This window comes from Andrena cerasifolii, chromosome 10 (genome assembly GCF_050908995.1).
Source record: "Andrena cerasifolii isolate SP2316 chromosome 10, iyAndCera1_principal, whole genome shotgun sequence".
Taxonomy (NCBI): domain Eukaryota; kingdom Metazoa; phylum Arthropoda; class Insecta; order Hymenoptera; family Andrenidae; genus Andrena; species Andrena cerasifolii.
Window position 1 is genome coordinate 933361 of NC_135127.1, and position 20575 is coordinate 953935.

General features: G+C 38.1%; 1 protein-coding gene and 1 long non-coding RNA gene across 3 annotated transcripts in view; one reads left to right on the plus strand and one right to left on the minus strand.

Moving 5' to 3' along the window:
* LOC143373964 (uncharacterized) overlaps nucleotides 1-20575 on the plus strand; it is a 126218-nt gene that overhangs the window by 88411 nt on the left and 17232 nt on the right. The window lies entirely within an intron of this gene.
* On the minus strand, nucleotides 1647-13139 carry Ide (Insulin degrading metalloproteinase). Of its 2 annotated transcripts, none has more exons than XM_076821131.1 (14): nucleotides 12963-13139; nucleotides 11987-12186; nucleotides 11377-11877; nucleotides 9500-9702; nucleotides 9167-9415; nucleotides 8300-8692; nucleotides 6560-6669; nucleotides 6335-6479; nucleotides 6128-6238; nucleotides 3979-4099; nucleotides 3660-3866; nucleotides 2373-2665; nucleotides 2084-2293; nucleotides 1647-2006 (listed from the first exon to the last, which is right to left on the minus strand). In XM_076821131.1, the coding sequence occupies exons 1-14, from the start codon at nucleotides 13025-13027 to the stop codon at nucleotides 1758-1760; spliced, it is 3057 nt and encodes a 1018-aa protein (XP_076677246.1). In that variant the 5' UTR covers nucleotides 13028-13139; the 3' UTR covers nucleotides 1647-1757. The 2 variants fall into 2 exon arrangements, with proteins under 2 accessions (XP_076677246.1, XP_076677248.1); XM_076821133.1 differs by lacking the exon at nucleotides 12963-13139 and adding an exon at nucleotides 12301-12862.

Below are 20575 nucleotides of genomic sequence, written 5' to 3' on the forward strand. Positions count from 1 at the left end.
AAATCTCGCTGGGTAAGCAGCAGTTCGTCCTGTAAAACTCATAAAATATGGTCTTCGCTTTCAATAATATGGAATCGCTGTTCAAGAAGAATAGAAAAACTCGGATTGAGAAAATCCAGGAACCAACAAAGCCATCAAATTTCGTTAAGAGTCGGTCCCCGATCCTTAGGACGAAGTAACCGATGTAGTTAGGAAGCGTGCTTCGACCACCGTCCAAACGTCTCGAATTAAATTTATCGTAATCCATCCAACTGTATAGCTAATTGTAAGTAAGTTTGAACATTCCCGCGCAAGCTCACGAGCATCAAACGCATAGAAAACCATTCCGCTTCGTTACTGCGGTTCATGCGCTGTTGGAAACGGAACGGTATGAATGCGCGCAGCGACTGCGCTGCGGTCTATGCGCGTAATGCGTGAATCGGAACACAGCCCATGTTTGCACATCTCGACTATACGTCCTCTATTAACGGTGTATGTTACAACAGAATACCTATATATAAGTACATACATATACTTAGGGCGGTATTCTCAGTCACTACTTATTCTTAGAAAATGCTTAAACATGCGGCATCGTCTACTAACCTAGTAGCTAGTAAAGGATGCCGACTGCTTAAGCATTTGCTTAAGAATACTTGCTTAAGAGTAGCGACTGAGAATACCGCCCTTACTCGCTCACGATTAAACAAATGCGGTACTCCGTTGCTCATGGAGGAAGTGTAGATTTGAAAACGCGTCGTCGCAAAGCGCGTTCTCGCGAGATATCACGGTAGATAAACCATACATAGGTATATAATAATTAGGCCCGGTGCAGACGAGCGGTTTGCGGCAGGCTACCGCCGTGTTTTAGCAGAACACAGATTTATATGAAGCAGTTCACACGGAGCGCAAAGTTTTGTGGCTACTAGGCGGCATGCTTGCGTCGTTTTGACGAACGCACGTATGCATTGCTCCGTATGCTGCACTCGGCCTTATATTTCGGCAACTTGGGCCTTTAAGTATACGGCATGTGAACACTTTGATTATGTATGTATTTATTTAATTGTTCCTCTTAGGGTTACAATGGCTTCCGTTTACATATATCTTAACCTAATTCCAACCCCCTCGGCCCTAATTTTCCCTCTTTCTCGTTCCTTCCCCCATCCTTATTCTATTTCTTATCCGATTACCCCCTACTTCTTACTTTCCCCCCTACTCCCCCCCCCCGATTTTCCTCCATGCTCCCTTGTCTTCTTTCCTCCATCTTTTTCATCCACCCTTCCCCTTCGCCCCTTCCCCTAATATCATTCTTATCTTTTCCTGTCTTCCCCCGGAACGCTTTGATTAATGGTTATAGAATTATAGATAGACCGTACTAGTGATCCTCTAGGGAGTGATCGGTATAACCGCAGCCATCTTGGAGCAAAACCGGAAATAAACATATCTATCTCTTTCTATCAGTATTTCTCTCTCTCTTTCTGTCAGTATTTTTGTTTCTTTCTATCAGTATTTCTGTCTCTTCCTTCTTACAGCTTCTTTCTCTGTCTACTTCCGCTTTTGCTCCAAAATCGCGGCAACCAATCAGCGACGATACACGTTGTTCCGCTCACTCCCTAAACCGTACCTTTTATTTCTACAAGTGGAATTGAATAAAAAGAAATGAAAAACAGTTTATTGTAAATATAACAAAGCATGGTAGAATACTTTATTTCATTGTTATTCACTACAGTTTATAAATGTATAATTTAAAATGAATGCACAATTGTAATATTTTAAGCACTTTATAATTTAGAAGAATGAGCCCCCTTCCTTGGTATATCATTGAATGGCTTCAATAATGGATATAAAGATTGACTAAGTTTGAATGTTAGAATGTCATCGATTTGTTTATGTTCAATAGTATCGGTTGTATCAGATGTGTCGAGATTTTTATCAGGCTTAACTATATCTTTCTCAACTGATTCTGAATCTTCTACTGTAGAAATTACATATACCGATAATTTGTGTTGTGTCTCACTTTGAATCATTTCCTAGAAACAATACATATTTAAATTTGGTGTAACTGGTATCAATATGTGTTCATATAATTTAGTTTTTACATGCGTACTTTGTAAAACTTTAGTATTTGTTCTTTTTCTATTGTTCTTAAGTGTGCAACTTCAATATCTGTCCGATCAAAATTATACTGCTGTGATGAAATTTCATTCCAAAAGACAGTAAACAGGGTTGTTAACATTTTAGGTTTTTCAAGGCGTTGTGTTGCCCATGATTCTTTGTGTCTACTAAATTCTTCTTCTGTCATAACCGATATTCGGTCCTAGAATAAATGAAAATTGATTTTCTGTGAGAATTATAACAATGAATATTCCAGTTATATTTAAAGTTGTACAACTAACCAACATGGAGTCCAAAAATGTTTTAATTCTCTGTTCAACATATTTAGGATGTCTGTCGCTTTGTACTATTATTCTTAAACCGTGCGCACCGTTTGCTCGTCGCACTCCACTAAATACAATATATCCCAATTGTTCTTTAGTTCTTAAAGTATTAAAACATGGCTCTGAAATAATCTGTGCTAAAAGTTCTAGTAACATATTTGATTCTGTTGATTGTAAGCCAGCCTGATAATACACTTCTGTACACGAACTTTTGTGTAATTTATTTTCTACCTCGAACAAAAATTTGCACCCTAAAAAAAGAAATGTTATTATGTTTTCTCGAATGAAAGAAAGAGATGCTTCCACGAGCAAATGCCTTCTGCGTGAAATAATATACAGGGTGTTTCCGAACTCGTCATGCAACCAGGAAAGAGGTGATTCTTCGTGCAAAAGTAAGGCCGTCCGTCCACGGAGCGTCGCTTCATAGACGCGTAATAGACGCGACATCGCTTGCTGTACACTTCTGTGCGGCGGCCAATATAAAACACTGCACGCCTGTCCACGAAGCGGCAGCGTCATGCTTTCATCGGGATCTGCATTCCTCACGTCGCGCAGCGTACGACAGTGTCCATCGCTAGGCGTACGTACATTGTCGCTAGTGTACCTTCTCAGTGTGCTGTCTCTCTACATATAGACAGAGATACTGGTGTTCGCATATTTGTATTCTGTCTTTCTATACCTGGCCCAACTAATTGTACAAAACTTCAGTACGTATCGTTACACATTCTGTAAACTGCTTGAAACACGGCATTATCTTCTGCTAATTCTTCTACAGCCACAAGCATTCAACAATTAATATTTCTGCGAATATAAGGGCGCAACCAGAATTTCCGTCTTTTCCTTCTGTGTTGAATATAATTGTAAAGAAATATCATGTCTTCTTCGTCACTCGACATCTTTGTCACTGACGCGATGAAATTTTTTCATAAGGCTACATTTTCGAGAAAATCGAATTGGAAAACTCGTCGGATACGTGCGCACGTGACTAAAAATGAACAGAATTGATCAGCAAATATGCTAAAACTGTAAATGAAATGAATCCACGTTTGAAGATAGTTCGAAATTAGGGAATAACTTTTTTTCATCTTATTTCCTGTTGTACCACAATTTCGGAAACACCCTGTACATTTTAACATATTGGTCTACTGCTACAACCTCTGTTTAAAAAAGCTTTATGTAAAGAATGTGTGTTAAAATAATAAAATTATAATAGGGAAGGTTGAAGTAAACACTAAATTTACTTGCCGTCTTCCAGCCTAATTTCACGATATAAAATCAACTGCTTTGGCAAGAGTGGTATTATATGAGGCACTGCCTTTATTAATTTCGATTCTATTAGCTTAGCTGTGTCAATAGCTTCCGACATTGTCACATTGCCATGTATCAAACATTCCATATGAATTTTGCTTAAAAATTCTGGAATAAACTGTTGAACTCTTTCAACTGTTAAATCTGAACAAAAAATATTGATACTGAGTAGAGAGCTTTATTAGTCTATTCATTTCAAGTGATTTATAAAATATTTTAAATGCCTGGAATATTATATTACTTTGTACGCACTTACAAGAAGTTGCTGCTAGCAATTCATCATTCATCCAAACTTGTTCCCATAATAATACAGCAAGGTAGTAAACTGCATGCTGAAACGGTTGTTCAGCTTCAAAGTTTTTCAAACTTCTGATATACTAAAATTTATAAGAATCAATGTGAAGATTAGTAGTATATATATATATATATATATATATATATATATATATATATATATATATACTTAACCCTTCGGTGGGCGCGCCGCGGCAGTTAGCCGCAAATTTTACATTTCGTATTGTACCATATGCAGTGTTCAAACTGGATTCATGTCCAGTTAAGGATTCATCCAGCGGACATGTTTGCATTATGCTACGTCCTTGTCAGGTCCAAATTCCGTTTGGAAGTGTCTCTAATTGAATGAAAACGAAAGTATACCGCGTATCCTGTCGGCGAGCGTCTTTGTACTCATAAAGAGTTTCCCAGGTGTCCGCGTCCGATTGCTTTGATTTTTGGATATATTTTATAGGACCGAAAACTAAGGCCGGTATTCGTAGTCGCTACTTATTCTTAAGCAAATGCTTAAGCATTCGGCATCCTTTACTAGCTACTAGGTTAGTAGAGGATGCCGCATGCTTAAGCATCTGCTTAAGAATAAGTAGCGACTATGAATACCGGCCTATGATAGACGTGCTTTTTTAATAGCCCGTTTTCATATTTAGGGGTGAAACAACCCCTCAAAGATTTAAGGTTTCGTCTCCGATTACTTTTCATTACTTGGATTTGTTATGTTTGTGGCAGTCATAAAAATAACAGAACAAAAACAATGTGTCAAAAATGTTGTAGAAATGTGTGCAAGAAGCACAGTCACATAATTACAAACTGTGTAAACTGTGAAAGCGAGCAGCAGGTGGATGTGGACTATTTTTCTGTTTATTATTTTCATCGGCTTTAATATTCTATATTCATTGAATAAAATATTAACCCAGATAGCACACAGACGTCTTAAAGACGTCCATTTCAGACTTTCACGACGCCTCAAAGATGTCTTGGTAGGGACTTGATTAGGCCTACTGCAGCTCTTTAAAGAGATATTAGAGATATTAAGCGTGACTTGATTTGTGTTTATTAGAATTAATATAACTTTTAATGAATTTAAGTATTTTGAATAAAACAGCCCGTCAAGTGGCTGTTTCTGTTCTCATTTGAGAAAGTCTATTTTCATACTGATCAATATTTTCGTTTCTTCATAAAAAAGAAGAACGTCTTGCAACGGCGAATGATCGAGACATTTTTTGGCATATTCAAGTTCAAGTCACAAATATAAATTTCCTCCGTCAAAAAACACCGGTACTCGAGAATGACGGTATATGATCTGCCCGGCTCTCTTATAGGCATGACTGCTGTATCCCACCTGCGAGAAGCGCCCGGCCTGGTCGCCGCCTGGCGGTCGCGTACTATTCATCGCGAGCCGGTCTAGTCATGACTTGTTTATGTACATATGCATCTTTAAGACATCTAAACACAGTCGTTAAAAAAATGTCTTGGCACAGACGTCTTAGAAACACCTAGGCACAGACGTCTTAGAGACGACTTAAAGACGTCTGTAGACAGACGTCTCAGAAACGCCTAGGCACAGACGTCTTAAAGACGACTTAAAGACGTCTGTAGACAGATGTCTCAGAAACGCCTAGGCACAGACGTCTTAAAGACGTCTTACCACAGTCGTCTACAAGACGTCTTACGACAGCCGTCTACAAGACGTCTTACCACAGTCGTCTACAAGACGTCTTACCACAGTCGCCTACAAGACGTCTTACCACAGTCGTCTATAAGACGTCTTGGCACAGATGTCTCGAAGACGACTTAAAGACGCCTAAGACTGACATCTGAGAAACGTCTCGACAGCGACGTTTGAAAGACGTCTTAATAAGGTCGTCAGACGTTCAGACAAAAAACAGACATAAAATGGACGTCTTTAAGACGTCGTGTGCTATCTGGGAAGCAACTAATGTAATTTCGATTTTCTTTTGTGATACCTAAAATTGTCGAAATTTCGAGGGAAAAGTTCTCGGAACTCCGATTGCGGTTTAAAAGCCGTAACACGCCCACTCATGCAAGTCTGAAGAACGCGTCTACCGAAGGGTTAAGTACGAATAATGTTTCTGTGAAAATTAATAACGTACATTTTCTTTTAAAACCTCGAATCTCTTTGGATTAACTGTGAAATTCACCAATTTGTCCATAATTTTATCCAATAAAAGTTGTTGTTTATCATCGTAACCACAAATTCCTATCTGAAAACAAATGCATTGTACGTAGCATTATGAAGGAAATGCGTATGATAGCGTAGTATTTGCATTGAAACAATCTACTAATAAATTTATACTTACTGTTATGCCATATTTACTATTGGCAACTTCCCATTTAAGTCCAGCCAAGGCAGCAGCATATGCATATTCATTTAGAGCGTCACAAAATAATTGTACAAATATATAACTTAAGTTGTGACTAAGAGGGTCCATATACGCCAGTGGGCTATAAATATAATAAAATAAATAAATGCTGTTTATATTTGCATTAGCAAAACAGTGTCAGTGGCTGGCTTTAAACTTTACCTGACAAAATCTATAAATAAGTTGGCCTTAGGTACAAGAAATTCGTCATCTTGTTTAAACCACAATCTTATTAATGGAGTATCCTCAATAATTGTTGGAAATTTAGTTATCTAATAGACATAATGAAAACAACATTTCCTGTTTTTGTAGTTAAGTAAGTATAAATAATTGAAGGGTCGGTTGCAATAAGGGGACTAGCGCTCCAAAATGTGAAAAATTATTGTCCAAACACTAAAAAAGATTGGAACATTAAACGTTGTTAAACTGTATTTAAAAAAATGTAGTGTTGTAAAGCCCGCCGTCACGACACACATTTTTTCCATTTACACTTTGTTCATCCAATCATTACTATTCGAGCCAAAATTATAAACAAAACATTTTTCATAATATAAAGTAAATATTTCTTTAAACATAAATTGCGATAATTTGAATAAATCTGAACGGATCGTTATGAGACTTAAATCATAACTTTAGAAAACTCTAGCGAAGCCGTAAAGTGTATGCACAAAATCCTGATGTTAAAAATATAATAATATTTAATTAAAAAGTAATACTGGACAGAACCCATGTTTTCAACGTTCGCCGTTAAAACGTGTCGAGGCAATTTTGAAGTACACATAACTTGCAGCGACAATGTTTTTCCTTAACCCGGCGGGAGGCGCACCTCATATTGTAACACAGGTTGTTGCTACCGGGTCAAAAATACCCAAAATTGAAACGTAAAAAAACCACGGTTTCAGAATATTTTTTTTAACTTTGTAATTTTTATGTTAAAGTACAATGTTTTAAGAATCAAACAAAAATTATGAAATATCTTAAAATCTTTATTAAAGTTCTTTGAAAAATTGTAACAAAAACTCAAACAGTCTTCATATTTTCGCAACTAGCGCCTCTGTGGTAAATTTTACCCAGTAGCGCCTCCCGCCGAGTTAATAAACAAGATTTTCACAAATTTTCACAATGATTAACAAATAATTGTAGAAGATATGGCGATATATATAAATCTCGCGTGTCATCAACAGTCAACAGCTGCGTATAATGCGCTACTTAGCAGTCTTAACACTCGCGTTGACTGTTGGTGTCGCGCGGGATTTATATATATCGCCGTATCTTCTACAATTATTTATTAATCAGTGCGAAAAATTGTGAACATCTTCCTTGTATATTAAGGAAAAACTTTGTTGCTGCAAGTTACAAGTACCTAAAAATTGCCTCGGTACTTTTTATCGGCAAACGTTGAAAAACATGGGTTCTGTCCAGTATTACCTTTTAATTAAATATTATTATATTTTTTAACATAGGGGTTTTGTGCATATGTATGGAGAACAAAAAAATTTTCAACGTCCAAAGTGAATATTTCTTTAAACATACATTGCGATAACTTGCGTAAATGTTTACGGCTTTGTTAGAGTTTTCTGAAGTTATGTTTTAAGTCTCATAACGATCCTTTAACATTTACTCAAGTTATCGCAATGTATGTTTAAAGAAATATTCACTTTGGACGTTAAAAATTTTTTTGTTTATAATTTTTAGCTCGAATAGTAATGATTGGATAAACAAACTGTAACTAGAAAAATGTGTGTCGTGACAAGCTTTAGAACACTATATTTTTTAAAATACAGTTTAACAATATTAATTTTCCATCGTTTGGACAATTATTTTTCGCATTATCGAGCGCTAGTCCCCTTATTGCATTCGACCCTTCTATTGTTTCATGCCCGACATTAAATTTGTACTTACATTCTTATCTGCTGATTTAATATCAAATTTTTCAGGTATAAACTCATTTTTTGGCGGTAGTTTAAAATCTACATGATAGCCAGCATTCATCCACTTTGCGATTATATCTGGTGATATCTTTTCCTTTTGAAACTTAGTACCATACCATTTTTCAGTTTCATTGGCTATATTTTCATATAACTTTCCACTTATGTGAATTCTCATATTTTCTGGCGACAAATATTCCATTACCCAATTTATTAACTCTGGTTCCCATAATGGAAACATGTGATCTATTGTCAAGATATCTTCCATTGGATAATCTTGTACGTTCTGTGCTATAATACTGACATAACCATAGGGTGACGATTTTTCTTTGAAGCGGAAATTCATATTTGCAATATCCCTATATTCCTATAAGCATATTAATAAATTAATAAATTAATATGATTTCACCCATCTGCTAATAATAAATGATATACCTATAAATATAAGCGCGGTAAAAACTACGTGAAACGTGACATGCAAATATCTTTAAATATATTGGTGATATCAAGAAATTTTACGGTACATTTGATCATACATATAATAATACTAGCTTCACTACTTGGTTTCGCCCGAAACTTAGATTTTGATTTAATAACAATTTTTTTTTTAATTTTCTTGTGAAAATGGTCACATTCATTTGGATTAGTCAGGCATAATGAACTGAGGCACGTTTCGTGATCCCACAGTTTATCATTCGAAAGTTTTTAAGCGACAGACAAACACATAAACATATAGAAGCTTTCTGCTTTATATATAAAGATTTGTAATAGGATAATTATGTTGGAATAATTTATTATTTAAATCCTTGTTAAATAACGATAGTAATTTGTGTATAATTACATTGTAAATCCATTCAACTGGTCCATGTTTCTTTAACATATTAATATACTGGAAAGTTAATAGAACGATATCATCAACATGCTGAATACCTTCCTCTGTCAAATCAACAATAACATTAAAAAAGTTAAAGCCTCTGGCACCTCGTCGTTTTCCCGAGACAAGCGAATTGCACAATCCCTTTGCTTTTAAAGTAGACAATAATGATCCCTTTCCTTCGTGTCCTAACAAATATGAGATATAATATGCAGGCTGTAAAAAAAGGACAAACACGTTCGTTAAATAATAAAGAATACCGAGATATGTATTATGTTGACAGGTAAAAATAATTATTACCCCTGATTTATAATATTTTCGTAAATCAGGTATAGGAAATACAATGTTCAAATTCCTCGTGTCCTTTATTGGAACGACATACCATTTTGTTTGAAAGTGGTTTTCATTAAAGGGATGCTCTGCCCACACAGGCAACTCAATTTCCTTATTTTTTACTTGAGAAAATAATTCTTTTACAATTTCTTCAAGCTCATCTAGACTCTCTAAATGCATAACAGATATGTTTTATAATTTCGTACAGAAACGTCACCATCGCGTTTGTATATGTATATGTAATCAAGAAATAAAAATTCTTTATACCCCAAATACAAAGAAAAGATCATTTAATACAAAATTTTCATTGAATGGGATTCAGAAAACCCTGCAAAATTCATATTTGTTCCATATGAAGAGTCAAAATAGTTTTAAAACTTTAGAGCAGGCTTGGAAATTAAGTGAACGTGGCGGTCGATTTTCAGAGCCAACGTCTCTTTTCTCCCACCGCGCATCTTGGCACCCGCGGCGGCCTAGGTACTTGGAACGCCTCAGGCCCATACCACGTGAACCGCGCGTGGCGCGTTGACAAAACAAAAACGCATCGAAAATCCTGCTCTCTGGGACATTGTGGAAACCAGAGATGGGCATTATTTAAATAACAAATTATTTAAATGACGTATCAAATAAAAGAGACTTTAATCTTATTCGTCATGAATAAGACTAACCCGAGTCAATTTTTAATCGAAGCGCCCATGATAGAACTACTTCAATCATGGCCGACGATTGAATCCACATGATTTCAATCATTAGCGCTTCGATTAAAAATTGACTCGGGTTAGTCTTATTCATGAGTTTCGAATAAAATTTTCGCCTTTTTTAGTCGAACTCAATTTTTTATTTGGGATATACTTCCGAATGACCCCAGGGGTCGATCGACAGGAGGTTTCATGGGAGGGGGTGTGGACCCTAAATCTAAAATTATAACTTCGGGTATTTATTAGTTTCCGAAATATTAATAACAAATTATTGTTAATTTATTTTTCAAAATTTTTTAACTGCGTATACGTAGTGTTAACGTGGAAATTCAAAGCCAATTTTCTCGAGAACAAAGCGCGATATTAAAAAATTGTATTCTATATTTTCGTTTTACTTTGGCCCATAGAATCACCCCTCTAGAGTATTGACTATCAATAGAGTAATAGGTATTCACCTTGTATAATAGGATGAAGCGAGTTTCCGCAAGTTTCTGATTCAAATCTCCAAGCTGACATCTGTTCGCTACCATGCTTTACGCCCCCCCCCCCCCCCGCGCTAATCTAGCCCCAACCAATACTAATACCCGGAACGAGTTGAAAAGTGGAATGCGTTATGTCGTAATAAGTCAACAGACATACTAAAAGTTTTTTTATTAATATCTCTGAAACTAATAAATTCCCGAAGCAATAATTTTAGATTTAGGGTCCACATACCCTCCCCACCCTTCCCATTAAACCTCATGTCGATTGGCCACTGGGGCCATTCGGAAGTGTAGCCTTTATTTGAAGTAATTTTTTGCCCATCTCTGGTGGAAACCTACTGATACAATGTCGCCCCAATGCGCTACGCGCGTTTCGTATGGTACGGGCCTGAGGCGTTCGAAGCACCAAGGTCGCCGCGGGGGCCAAGACGCGCGGCGAGAGAAAGGAGGCGTTGCCTCTGAAAATCGGCCGCCGCGTTCACTTAATTCCCAAGCCTGCTTTAGAGGATAGAGAAACTTTATAAATTTTATAAAGAATAGTAACTTTCAAATTGAAACTTCAACATCGTTGAGGAATTAAATATAAATTTCGTAATTCTTTCTCGTATAAAGAGTTGAAATTTCTTTCATCATGAAAATGCAGTGGGTGAAATATTTTACTTACCTTTTCCAAGGACACATAATGCCATAATGTTAGCTGAATAGAAATTCTCATGAAATTCGAGTAACTTTTGTCTGACATTTATTCCCTTCTTCTTTGGTGTTACATCCAGTGTCTGCTTATTTCCTGTACCAAATTTTGAGAAAGGATGATTTGGGTCTGCGGATGATTTCTCCAATTGGTCTATACGCCATGTATCAGTTGCCACATTCTTTTCATGTTCCAAATGAATAGCATTTAATTCTAATTCAGTTAAAGCTTCTGTAAACAGCGGTGCAATGAAGAACTGTGCAAAACGATCCAATGTACCCTCTAATTTATCGGGATGTACATCAAAGTTATAATTAGTATGATCCATATGTGTTAATGCATTGCAGCTACCACTATTTTGTGATAGGTACATATTATATTCATTTTCTTGTGGATATTTCTGCGTTCCTAAGAAAAGCATATGTTCACAGAAATGTGCCAGGCCTGGTAAATCATCTGGGTCATTTAAGTAACCTATAAACAATATTGCAACATATTTTACCACGAAAACGCATACATTGAAATTATATTTTCAAGTTTTAGTTCAATTACAAACATATATATGTATATTATTCAATATTACCAATATTCACATCTAAGGATGCTGCGCTTTTATCAGTTGTTGGATCACTAATAAGTAAAACTTTCATTTTATTAGTGAGCAATAGACCTCTATATAATCTTTTATCATTTGGAGATTTAATTATATTATTATATTGCTTTTCCACATAGTTGCGTAGATGCACACTAGATTCAGACGATTTCATGTCTGAACATTTACATCTGAAAGAAAATAACAATATGAACACAATATGTAGGTGATTCAGATACAAATCAGATTTCTATATCGTATTCACTTTAAATTATTGAAATAAGAATCATTATATCGGTCCTTACTTGGCAGAATTAACATCGGAACGTAAAGTGTTGTCATTTTGAAGTAAAGATGCCATTATAAACACAAATAACACACTCACAAATCAAAGTTTTAATAATTGTGTAAAAATATTTAATAATTCTATTTATGTTGTATTTCCTCTGTACTCTATGATCTATCAAGTTTCATAGCCCTGTTTTTAATATTCCTCCCAATAGAAAAATGATTACACATGTTGCCAGATGTATGTATCTATGCAATTTTTTAATGATCAATAAGATTTCTAAATTTGAGATATATAAATATATAAAGGTTAATATATGTAACACTCAAACCGTAAAAACTTTAAATGAGTGGTTATCATAGGTTAGGACTCATGTAAAACAAGAATAATAAACATTTCCGGAATTCATGGAGCCAATTTCTTCACGTCCCGATATATATATCTATGTACTGTTAAACGTAGAGATATTTGTACACAGTGACGGTCAGACCAATTGTGACAATAATTGTATTAGGAATTGAAAATTTAATATGAATTGCGTCGGAATGAGTACATTCCGTCGATTGTTTTACTAATCCCTATATAGTATAACAATTTAGTGTAATAGTTATTTCATTTATATAGGTCATGATGGAATTCTACCATATATGATACATATCATCAAAAATACATGCGTACCTGTGCATTAACAGAGATTGAATAGGTGTATAAAGACGAGATTTGGACATATGTATGAAAATCATTCTTATCAAATGAATTTGTAAATTACTTTAAAAAAATTACATTTCATCGGGTTATATTGTCGTTTTGCAATCTCCTTTGAAGTAAGATGCGATATACACTTGTAGCTAATGCTAAGTATAACTAATGTTAAATGCTCACAATTTTATAATTATAAGGGACGCTTATAATCGTTAAGAGAAGACATAAGTAGGTATACCTATATCTTTATAAAAATTATTATAAAGGAGAGGGCTACATAATATTGTTGCCATACAACCATAGACTATGTTCCCAACGGTGCAGACCTTTTTCCGTGTAGGGGTGTTCAATTATGAATTGATTCTTTGGAAAATCGATTCTTTTGGTTGAAAGATCGATTTTTCGAATTGAGTCTTTGGTATTCGATTTTTCCCAAAATCGATTCTTGGATGTAAGAATCGAAAATCGATTTTTTGCCCACTGGGAGAATTATTTGTCACTAGTGAAAAGCCCAATCAAATTGCTTGTCAGGAACACGGTCCCTGGACAACATTTTGTTGCTTTGGATATTTCGCGGAGAAGGAAATCCTACTCTCGTTTGCTGAAAAGGAAGCGCCCGGCCTCATTTGGTGTGGCTAGTTGGCTTGGCTGGGCGCTGGCGTTGATTCGTTTCCCATTGTTACGTTATCGCTTGAACGTGGCTAGGAAATCGTATGTAATCGATATGTAAAGTACGTATGAGTACGTGGGAGCGAGATTTGAAACGGAGGACGAAGAAGAGTTTATTACCAGGACCCATAAAACACGTAGAGCGCGTCGTGTTTCCCGAGAGTATTTCCTCAGTAGTTTTAAACGTGCCCTCACAATGCTAGCAGCTGATGCTTGAACTCGGAAGGCGTGCGAAAGCCTGGGATTGTATTCAATAGCTTTTAAACAGTTAGGTTAGGCGAGGATAGTAAATAGCTTAACTTTTCCTTGCACATCTGCTTGCCAAGTGTCGTCGAGCGGGCAGCGGCTCGTCTCATAAAACCACTTAAAATTCTGTCCTCGCTTTTAATAATTACCTATGTCCTGTAAAGGTAAAAACTCCGGTCGGGAAAGACCGAAAGTCATAAAGTCATAACCTTTGTCCGGGCAGCATCTTCTTGACCCTGAGGGTTGCGCTTACCTACTTGTTAGATATGTATGTACTGTACGCAGCCTATGTAAACTATGAAATCGGAAAGCGTGCCTCGACCACCAGCCGAAAGTGGAGGGAAGCGCGAAGGGCCAAGAAGGGTTCTGATTGGACAACAAGGATCTACGGGAGGACCAGGAGGATCTTATCAATGAGCTCGGTCCTGCTTGTTGGACGCTTGATTCATTCTATCGCTAACCAGCTTTCTTAGCAGTTCAAAATATACTTTGAAGTACTTTTTAAAATAGCTTCTGTGTACGTTGTTTTATTTTAAAAACCTCCCCTACTCCGACGAGTAGAGCGGTTCAGCGCTCCACGAGCACCAACCCGCGTTCTGATCCCAAATTTACCGCTAAAATACGTAACACCATCATCTGCCATTTTGACGTTGATTGGTTTGACGTCACGGCTTCATCACGCGCATGTTCAGACGCTATCTTGAGCACTACGATCGGAGCGCCACCTCGACCGAGTTTCATTTGCGATACATTCTCATAGGGCGTTATTCTCAGTCGCTACTTATTCTTAAGGGGGTAGACACGTCACGTGACTTGGCCGATTTGGCAGGTCGGTATTACAGCAGGTTTTTTCTGCACTGAAATGGTATTACCCATAGATACGCCGCTACCTGGTGCACGCGAGAGGGAACTGTTTGCTATTTCCGTATTTTATTCTGAATAAGGAAATAAATTCTCAGCTGTTGCGTTGTACTTATAAAAATTTAAACGGATAGTCGGCTGGTACTGCAAACGTAGAAAATTCATTGTACATTTTAATTACTTAAAATGTGCTTATGCTACAATATTTTACGTTAGCAGTAAGGAATTATAAGTGAAAAGGAAAAATAGATGAGGAGATGTCCCCAGAAAATGAAGTTTGTTAGTTTAGACATTTTTTTATTAGTAAAGCATCGAAACAAAACATGAAATACACTTATTACACGCCCTATGCAGAAAGCAGTTATGAACAAACATTATATATAAAATATATTGGATGTTGAATTGGACTAGTGAAAATGCGCTGGCTGGATGCGCGTGATTATTATGTGGTCGGCTCCTCGAAATGACAGAAAATATAACCTAACTATAAGCTATATGACAACAAATGTTTAGTGGCTGTTTCGTTCTTTTACGAAACATTTATGAACTTTTTAGCATCCTCCTAAAACATTATTATTACGCAGCAACAGCATCATTTGGAAATCCAGTATAGCAATTAGGTTATATTTTCTGTCACTTCGAGAACAGTAAATCCGCTTCTGGAAATGCGCAGGCTGGATGCGCGTGGTAATTATGTGGTCGGCTCCTCGAAGTGACAGAAAATATAACCTATATGCTATACCCGATTTCCTAAAGATACTATTGCGGCGTAATAATAATGTTTTGGAAGGATGATAAAAGGTTCACAAATGTAGCGTAAAAGAACGAAATAGCCACTAACCATTTATTGTCATATAGCATATACATAGGTTATATTTTCTGTCACTTTGAGGAGCCAGCCATATAATAATCACGCGCATTCAGCCTGCGCATTTTCAGTAGTCCGGTCGGCGTCATGGAAGGGGTACCTCCTCCACCCTGCATTTGTGGTAGTTGAAATGATATTACTGAGCCCAGTGAAATACATGGGCCATTCTATGCGAAATCGGACACTTTTCGGAGTAACATTTCAGATTTAGATGAAACTTGGATATGTTATAGTCTTTAGGAATATATAGGCATATCTTGACGGATTTTTCAAAATGTCAAAAATTGTGGATCTTACAGCTCTTTGAAATATAATGTTAACTTTTTTCAAAAAATTATAACTGTTGAACTAACAAACTGATCAAAATGAGCCTTTGGGTGCTTCCAATGAAGACATAAGAGTACCTAATAAAAATTATTTAACGAAAAAAATTTTTTTAAAATTTATTTTGCAATTGTTCTAAACAAATGCCATGATTTAATAGCGGGGCACTATTTAAAAATTTGAAAAAATAAGGGTATAGTCCTATTTGTCCCTTTTACGGACCCGTTTTGAGAAATACGGACACATTAAAATTGGCCAAATGAAAATTAACTGAATGTGACGCTGTGTCGCCCAGTACCGGCTCGACAAATTTAACCATATGGTATACAATGACTTTCAAGGCCACGCAAGGTTAGGAAGTAAAGAAATAGATAGTTCCATATTGTACTACGCACGGCTCAGCCAGACGAGCCGGTGCTGAGCGACGCGGCGTCACATTCAATTAATTTGCATGCGACCAATTTTAAAGTCTCCGCGTTTCTAAAAACGTGTCCGTAAAGAGCACAAGTAGCCCTATATCTTCATTTTTTTCAAATTTTTAAATAGTGTCCTGGTAGTATAAAATTGCATTTGTTGAGAACAATTTCAAAATAAATGGTCTAAAATTTGTTTTTTTTTTTAAGTGTCGTATTTGTTATTAGGTACTCTTATTTCCCCACTGTAAGCACCCAAAAGCTCATTCTTATCTGTTTCTTAGTTCAACAGTTATAATTTAATGAAAAAAAGTCAATTTCCACAATTGTGATCAAAATCCCAAATGGTAATTCGTAAGTAATAAAAGATTAAAAAGGAGAGAGTGTTACACGTATTCAGTAAATTCTGTCGCATCGAACCTCGGTTCGAAATTTAATTTGTACGATGTAAGTAGGTATAGGTATTCAGCGAACATTATTCTCCGATGCTCGCGGTGGCTCGCGGTTACGTTGTCGCTGTCGATGGGTCGTAACAGAGAAGGATAGAACGGGGGTTATAGCAGCCGAGAAATAAAGCCAGCGCCTCGGTCTGCTAACACAGATACACAGCGTTGTCAGCAACATTATGCAAGACCACTTACTTAGCGGAAGGGGAACACCCACAGGAGTGGTGGTAACGTATGCGTAAAGACATTGCTCACGCACACATTACCATCACTCCTGTGGGTGTTCCTCTCCGCTAAATAAGTGGTCCTGCATAATGTTGCTGGCAACCCTGCAGATACACAACGATTTTTCAATAATAATAAGGGCTTAATTTTTTTTACTTTTAGTTTTTTCTGCATAAACATTTTTTTTCTAATATTGATAACAATTTCCTAATCATAATGAGAGCAAACGTGATACAATGTCGAATTTTCTTTTCTTTTTGCTCAAATTCCTTTACACTGTGCCCTGGATTTCACCAGCCGATTGTGTTGTAATTTAAACTTCACGCTCTAAACAAAAACGTTTTCCTATTTTCAATATATAGGTATTTGCTGAGTGAAATTAGAATAAGTCACATCTATTATTTTATGTGGTTTTATTTTTTTTAACCCTGTCTGCATTTTATATATTATCTAAGGACTATTTAACTTAGGACATAGGACCGTAACGGTTTACAAAAAAGGTCAGGGAGTCAAATGTTGACTGATTTGGAGACTTATTCTTATTATATGTTCTATACAATAGTCGGAAGAATAAAAAATAATAATAGTAAGAGCAATATTTCAAATAATTACAGTAACATCCATATTCTGAAAAGATGATATCAGTAAATCAATACTTCCAGTATTAGTAAAAAAGTTTCAATCTCTCTTTTTTTATTTCCAATAATGTGGCCATATAATTATAACATAAATACGACAGCGATTTCAAGTGATGTATGTGTTACTGTAAAAGCGTTAATATAGTAAATGTATAGAGTTCCCAGCAGTTCGTAGTCAATGTATGCCTAAAATGAATATAATCTAACCTACAATCGTCCGAAAATGCATACATTGACTCCATCATGCTTTTATTATGGCTCGTATATTCAGCTATCGCTTCAGTTTTGCTATGAATCCACGTTGGCAGTCCTCCCGAGTAGGCGCCATCTCGTATCTACTACCTCAACTAAATTTGTCACGTGACTTGCTCTGTATTATCGCCAATATGGCGGAACTCTGATTTGGGAATGCAGTCACGATTTTTCGTTTTTCGTCCTTATATGAGCAGATTTTGGCCTGGGAGAGGTCTCGTTCGAAAGAAGAAGATTCAATGCGGAGCGCTCTGCTCACCGTTTGAGTCACAAAACTCTTTTAGTGTCCTAAAAATGCTTGGATTCTGCGGGTATATTTTGTCGACTTTTGCTTTACTTTGGACACTGATATTATTACACATCAACACGATCTCGTTGAACCATGAGCAGAGCGCTTCGCATTGAACCTTCCTCTTTCGAATGAGACCTCGCCCAGCCCAAAATCTGTTCATATAAGGACGAAAAACGAAAAATCCCGAACCCATGTTTCGGGCCAGATTGTGTCGGTATACAGCGCGCTGCATTACCCGTGTCTACCCCCTTAAGCAAATGTTTAAGCATTCGGCATCCTTTACTAGCTACTAGGTTAGTAGAGGATGCCGCATGCTTAAGAATAAGTAGCGACTGAGAATACCGCCCATACAAAGTAAGCGAACGGGACACAGGCGGTGAGAGCCAATGCGAGCACAGTAGCCCCTTTGCTCCGCTTAGCGTCCAGGCGCCATGTTTCTCCAAACGACAATGCAGGAGTGGTGGTAATGTTGCGTGACACCCACGACGGGAGACTAACCTACGCCACGGCCAATCAAGGTTTTTATTTTCTCTTAGAATACATGTATATTCCAACAGACGGCATTTTAAGCGAGTCACTTATTTAGCCCAACGAACATTAGTCTATCAGTCTCATCGTTCCCTTACATCTACGTTACATGCTTCCGCACTATATCTTTTTATTATCTCTTACTCGTATGTCCGCATACCTACAAACAAACACATTCACTGCAGCACTCATACTCACGCACCCTTATCCACTCGTCTTTATCCCAGCAACTGATGATTCGGATCACTGCTCTTTCTTAGTCCATCGACATTCATTCTTTCAGCCCAAACTTTCCCTTATCTCTATATCGCTATTATTACATCGTGTCCTCTCGAAGAGGATTCATTGCGGCCGGGGCAACCGCTATTCCAGAGGGGGGAGCAGTGTTGCGAGCACCGGGTAAAGGCCTGTGCATTGCCTGCTGGTGCTCTAGCTGAAAACAGAAGAAGGTCAGCCCTCTCGAAGAGGACGATCAGCATAGGAGAAGAAGACTGTCTTGTACAGCCCCGTGGCTTCCTCAGACATCCGCCTTGGCATTTGCCTTCTCGCTCAGGGGAAAACCACGGAAAAACTGTGAGCAAGGCGTGGGTACAGCGGGACTTTGGAATCTTCCTCGCCGAGATGCTCCAGCTTCAAAACCTCTAGAAATGTTCCGCGTCGATACCTTTAACTCCTTCCTAGGCACAGCCTTCGGGATAACAGTGCCGTGCAGTGCAATTCTTCCTGCTGTCCTACCGCCGGTGGTCCAGTTCCTCCTACGCGCAGCCTCCGAAACCTCGCTGACCCAGGAACAGCTTCCAAACGGTGCGTCCTAGGCTTTCCAACGATGCGATAAAACGTTCCTGCTTCTCCCTGAACTCACCGTACGTTTATTTCTTCCTCCTCCTCCGGTCGTTCTCTGTCCAGCAGCCAGCGTCCAGCAAGCGCGACCTTGCGAACTGGAACCTTCGACCTCGCGTACCGGATCCTACGGACTGGAGCTGTCGGAAGCTTCTTCCGATGCCTCCGGGTTTCCTAGTAAAAACGGCAAACGGAATAAGAAACCGCTTATCCGTTAACAGTCCGTTGGAGCCGAAAGAACCGGGAGGACGGAAAAGCGAACCGAGCACGAAAGCAGGGGATCACACCTAAACAATAAGCATGCTATCGGCCCGTTCCCCGATCAATCCGCCCAGCGCTTCCAGCTCATCTGCATGTGCATCTTCTTTCTCATTGCCCTCTTCTCCCTCTCTCAGGCCTTGGCTTTCAGATGGCCCCGTGTCTCTTCGTGGCATTTGGTGCTGTCCCAGGGGACCGTCCTGTGCGACTCGTCAACGCCCCCGTCTCCGCGATGCCCCCGCCGAGCGATCCGTGCAACTGCGTCACATGTCCGACCGATGCATGGGGACACCATTTCCCGTTTGCTGTCCACCCTTCCTGGGGATTCCATGGTATCCATCGTATCGGGGACGCAGCCATAATCACTTCCAGGAGGAGCGAGTGGGGCGGTTTCACGTATGTTCGCGCCCCGCTGCGGATCACCACGCTATTGAGGCATATTCGGGGAATTCGGGGTCGCATCCGAGTCGCGGTGGCAGTCCCCTGACATCTTGTCCCTCGTCGTGGAGTATCGTGTTCCCTGAAACAATGCAAGGAAAAGGGGGCTGGGCTACGAAGGTAGCCTCCGCAGCCCAGTCCACTGATTAGCTTAGAACTAATCTTCTAGCTTTTCATTCTTCGTCTCTAGACACCTGTGTCCCTTGGAGCCATCAAACTCCTCGTCTCTTCAACCATTTTCTTTCGTAGGATACCTGCTCTTCTTGAGCAAGAGACTTCCTCAGTTGATGA

Bases quoted from the DNA above. Each gene is read 5' to 3' on its own strand.
- Ide (XM_076821131.1), bottom strand. From the start codon at position 13,027: ATGATTTTCATACATATGTCCAAATCTCGTCTTTATACACCTATTCAA. The intron at 9,416-9,499 runs GTAATAATTATT...CTTTTTTTACAG, and splicing joins GAAAATATTATAAATCAGGG to CCTGCATATTATATCTCATA. The intron at 8,693-9,166 runs GTAATTATACAC...ATATGCTTATAG, and splicing joins CAGTTGAATGGATTTACAAT to GAATATAGGGATATTGCAAA.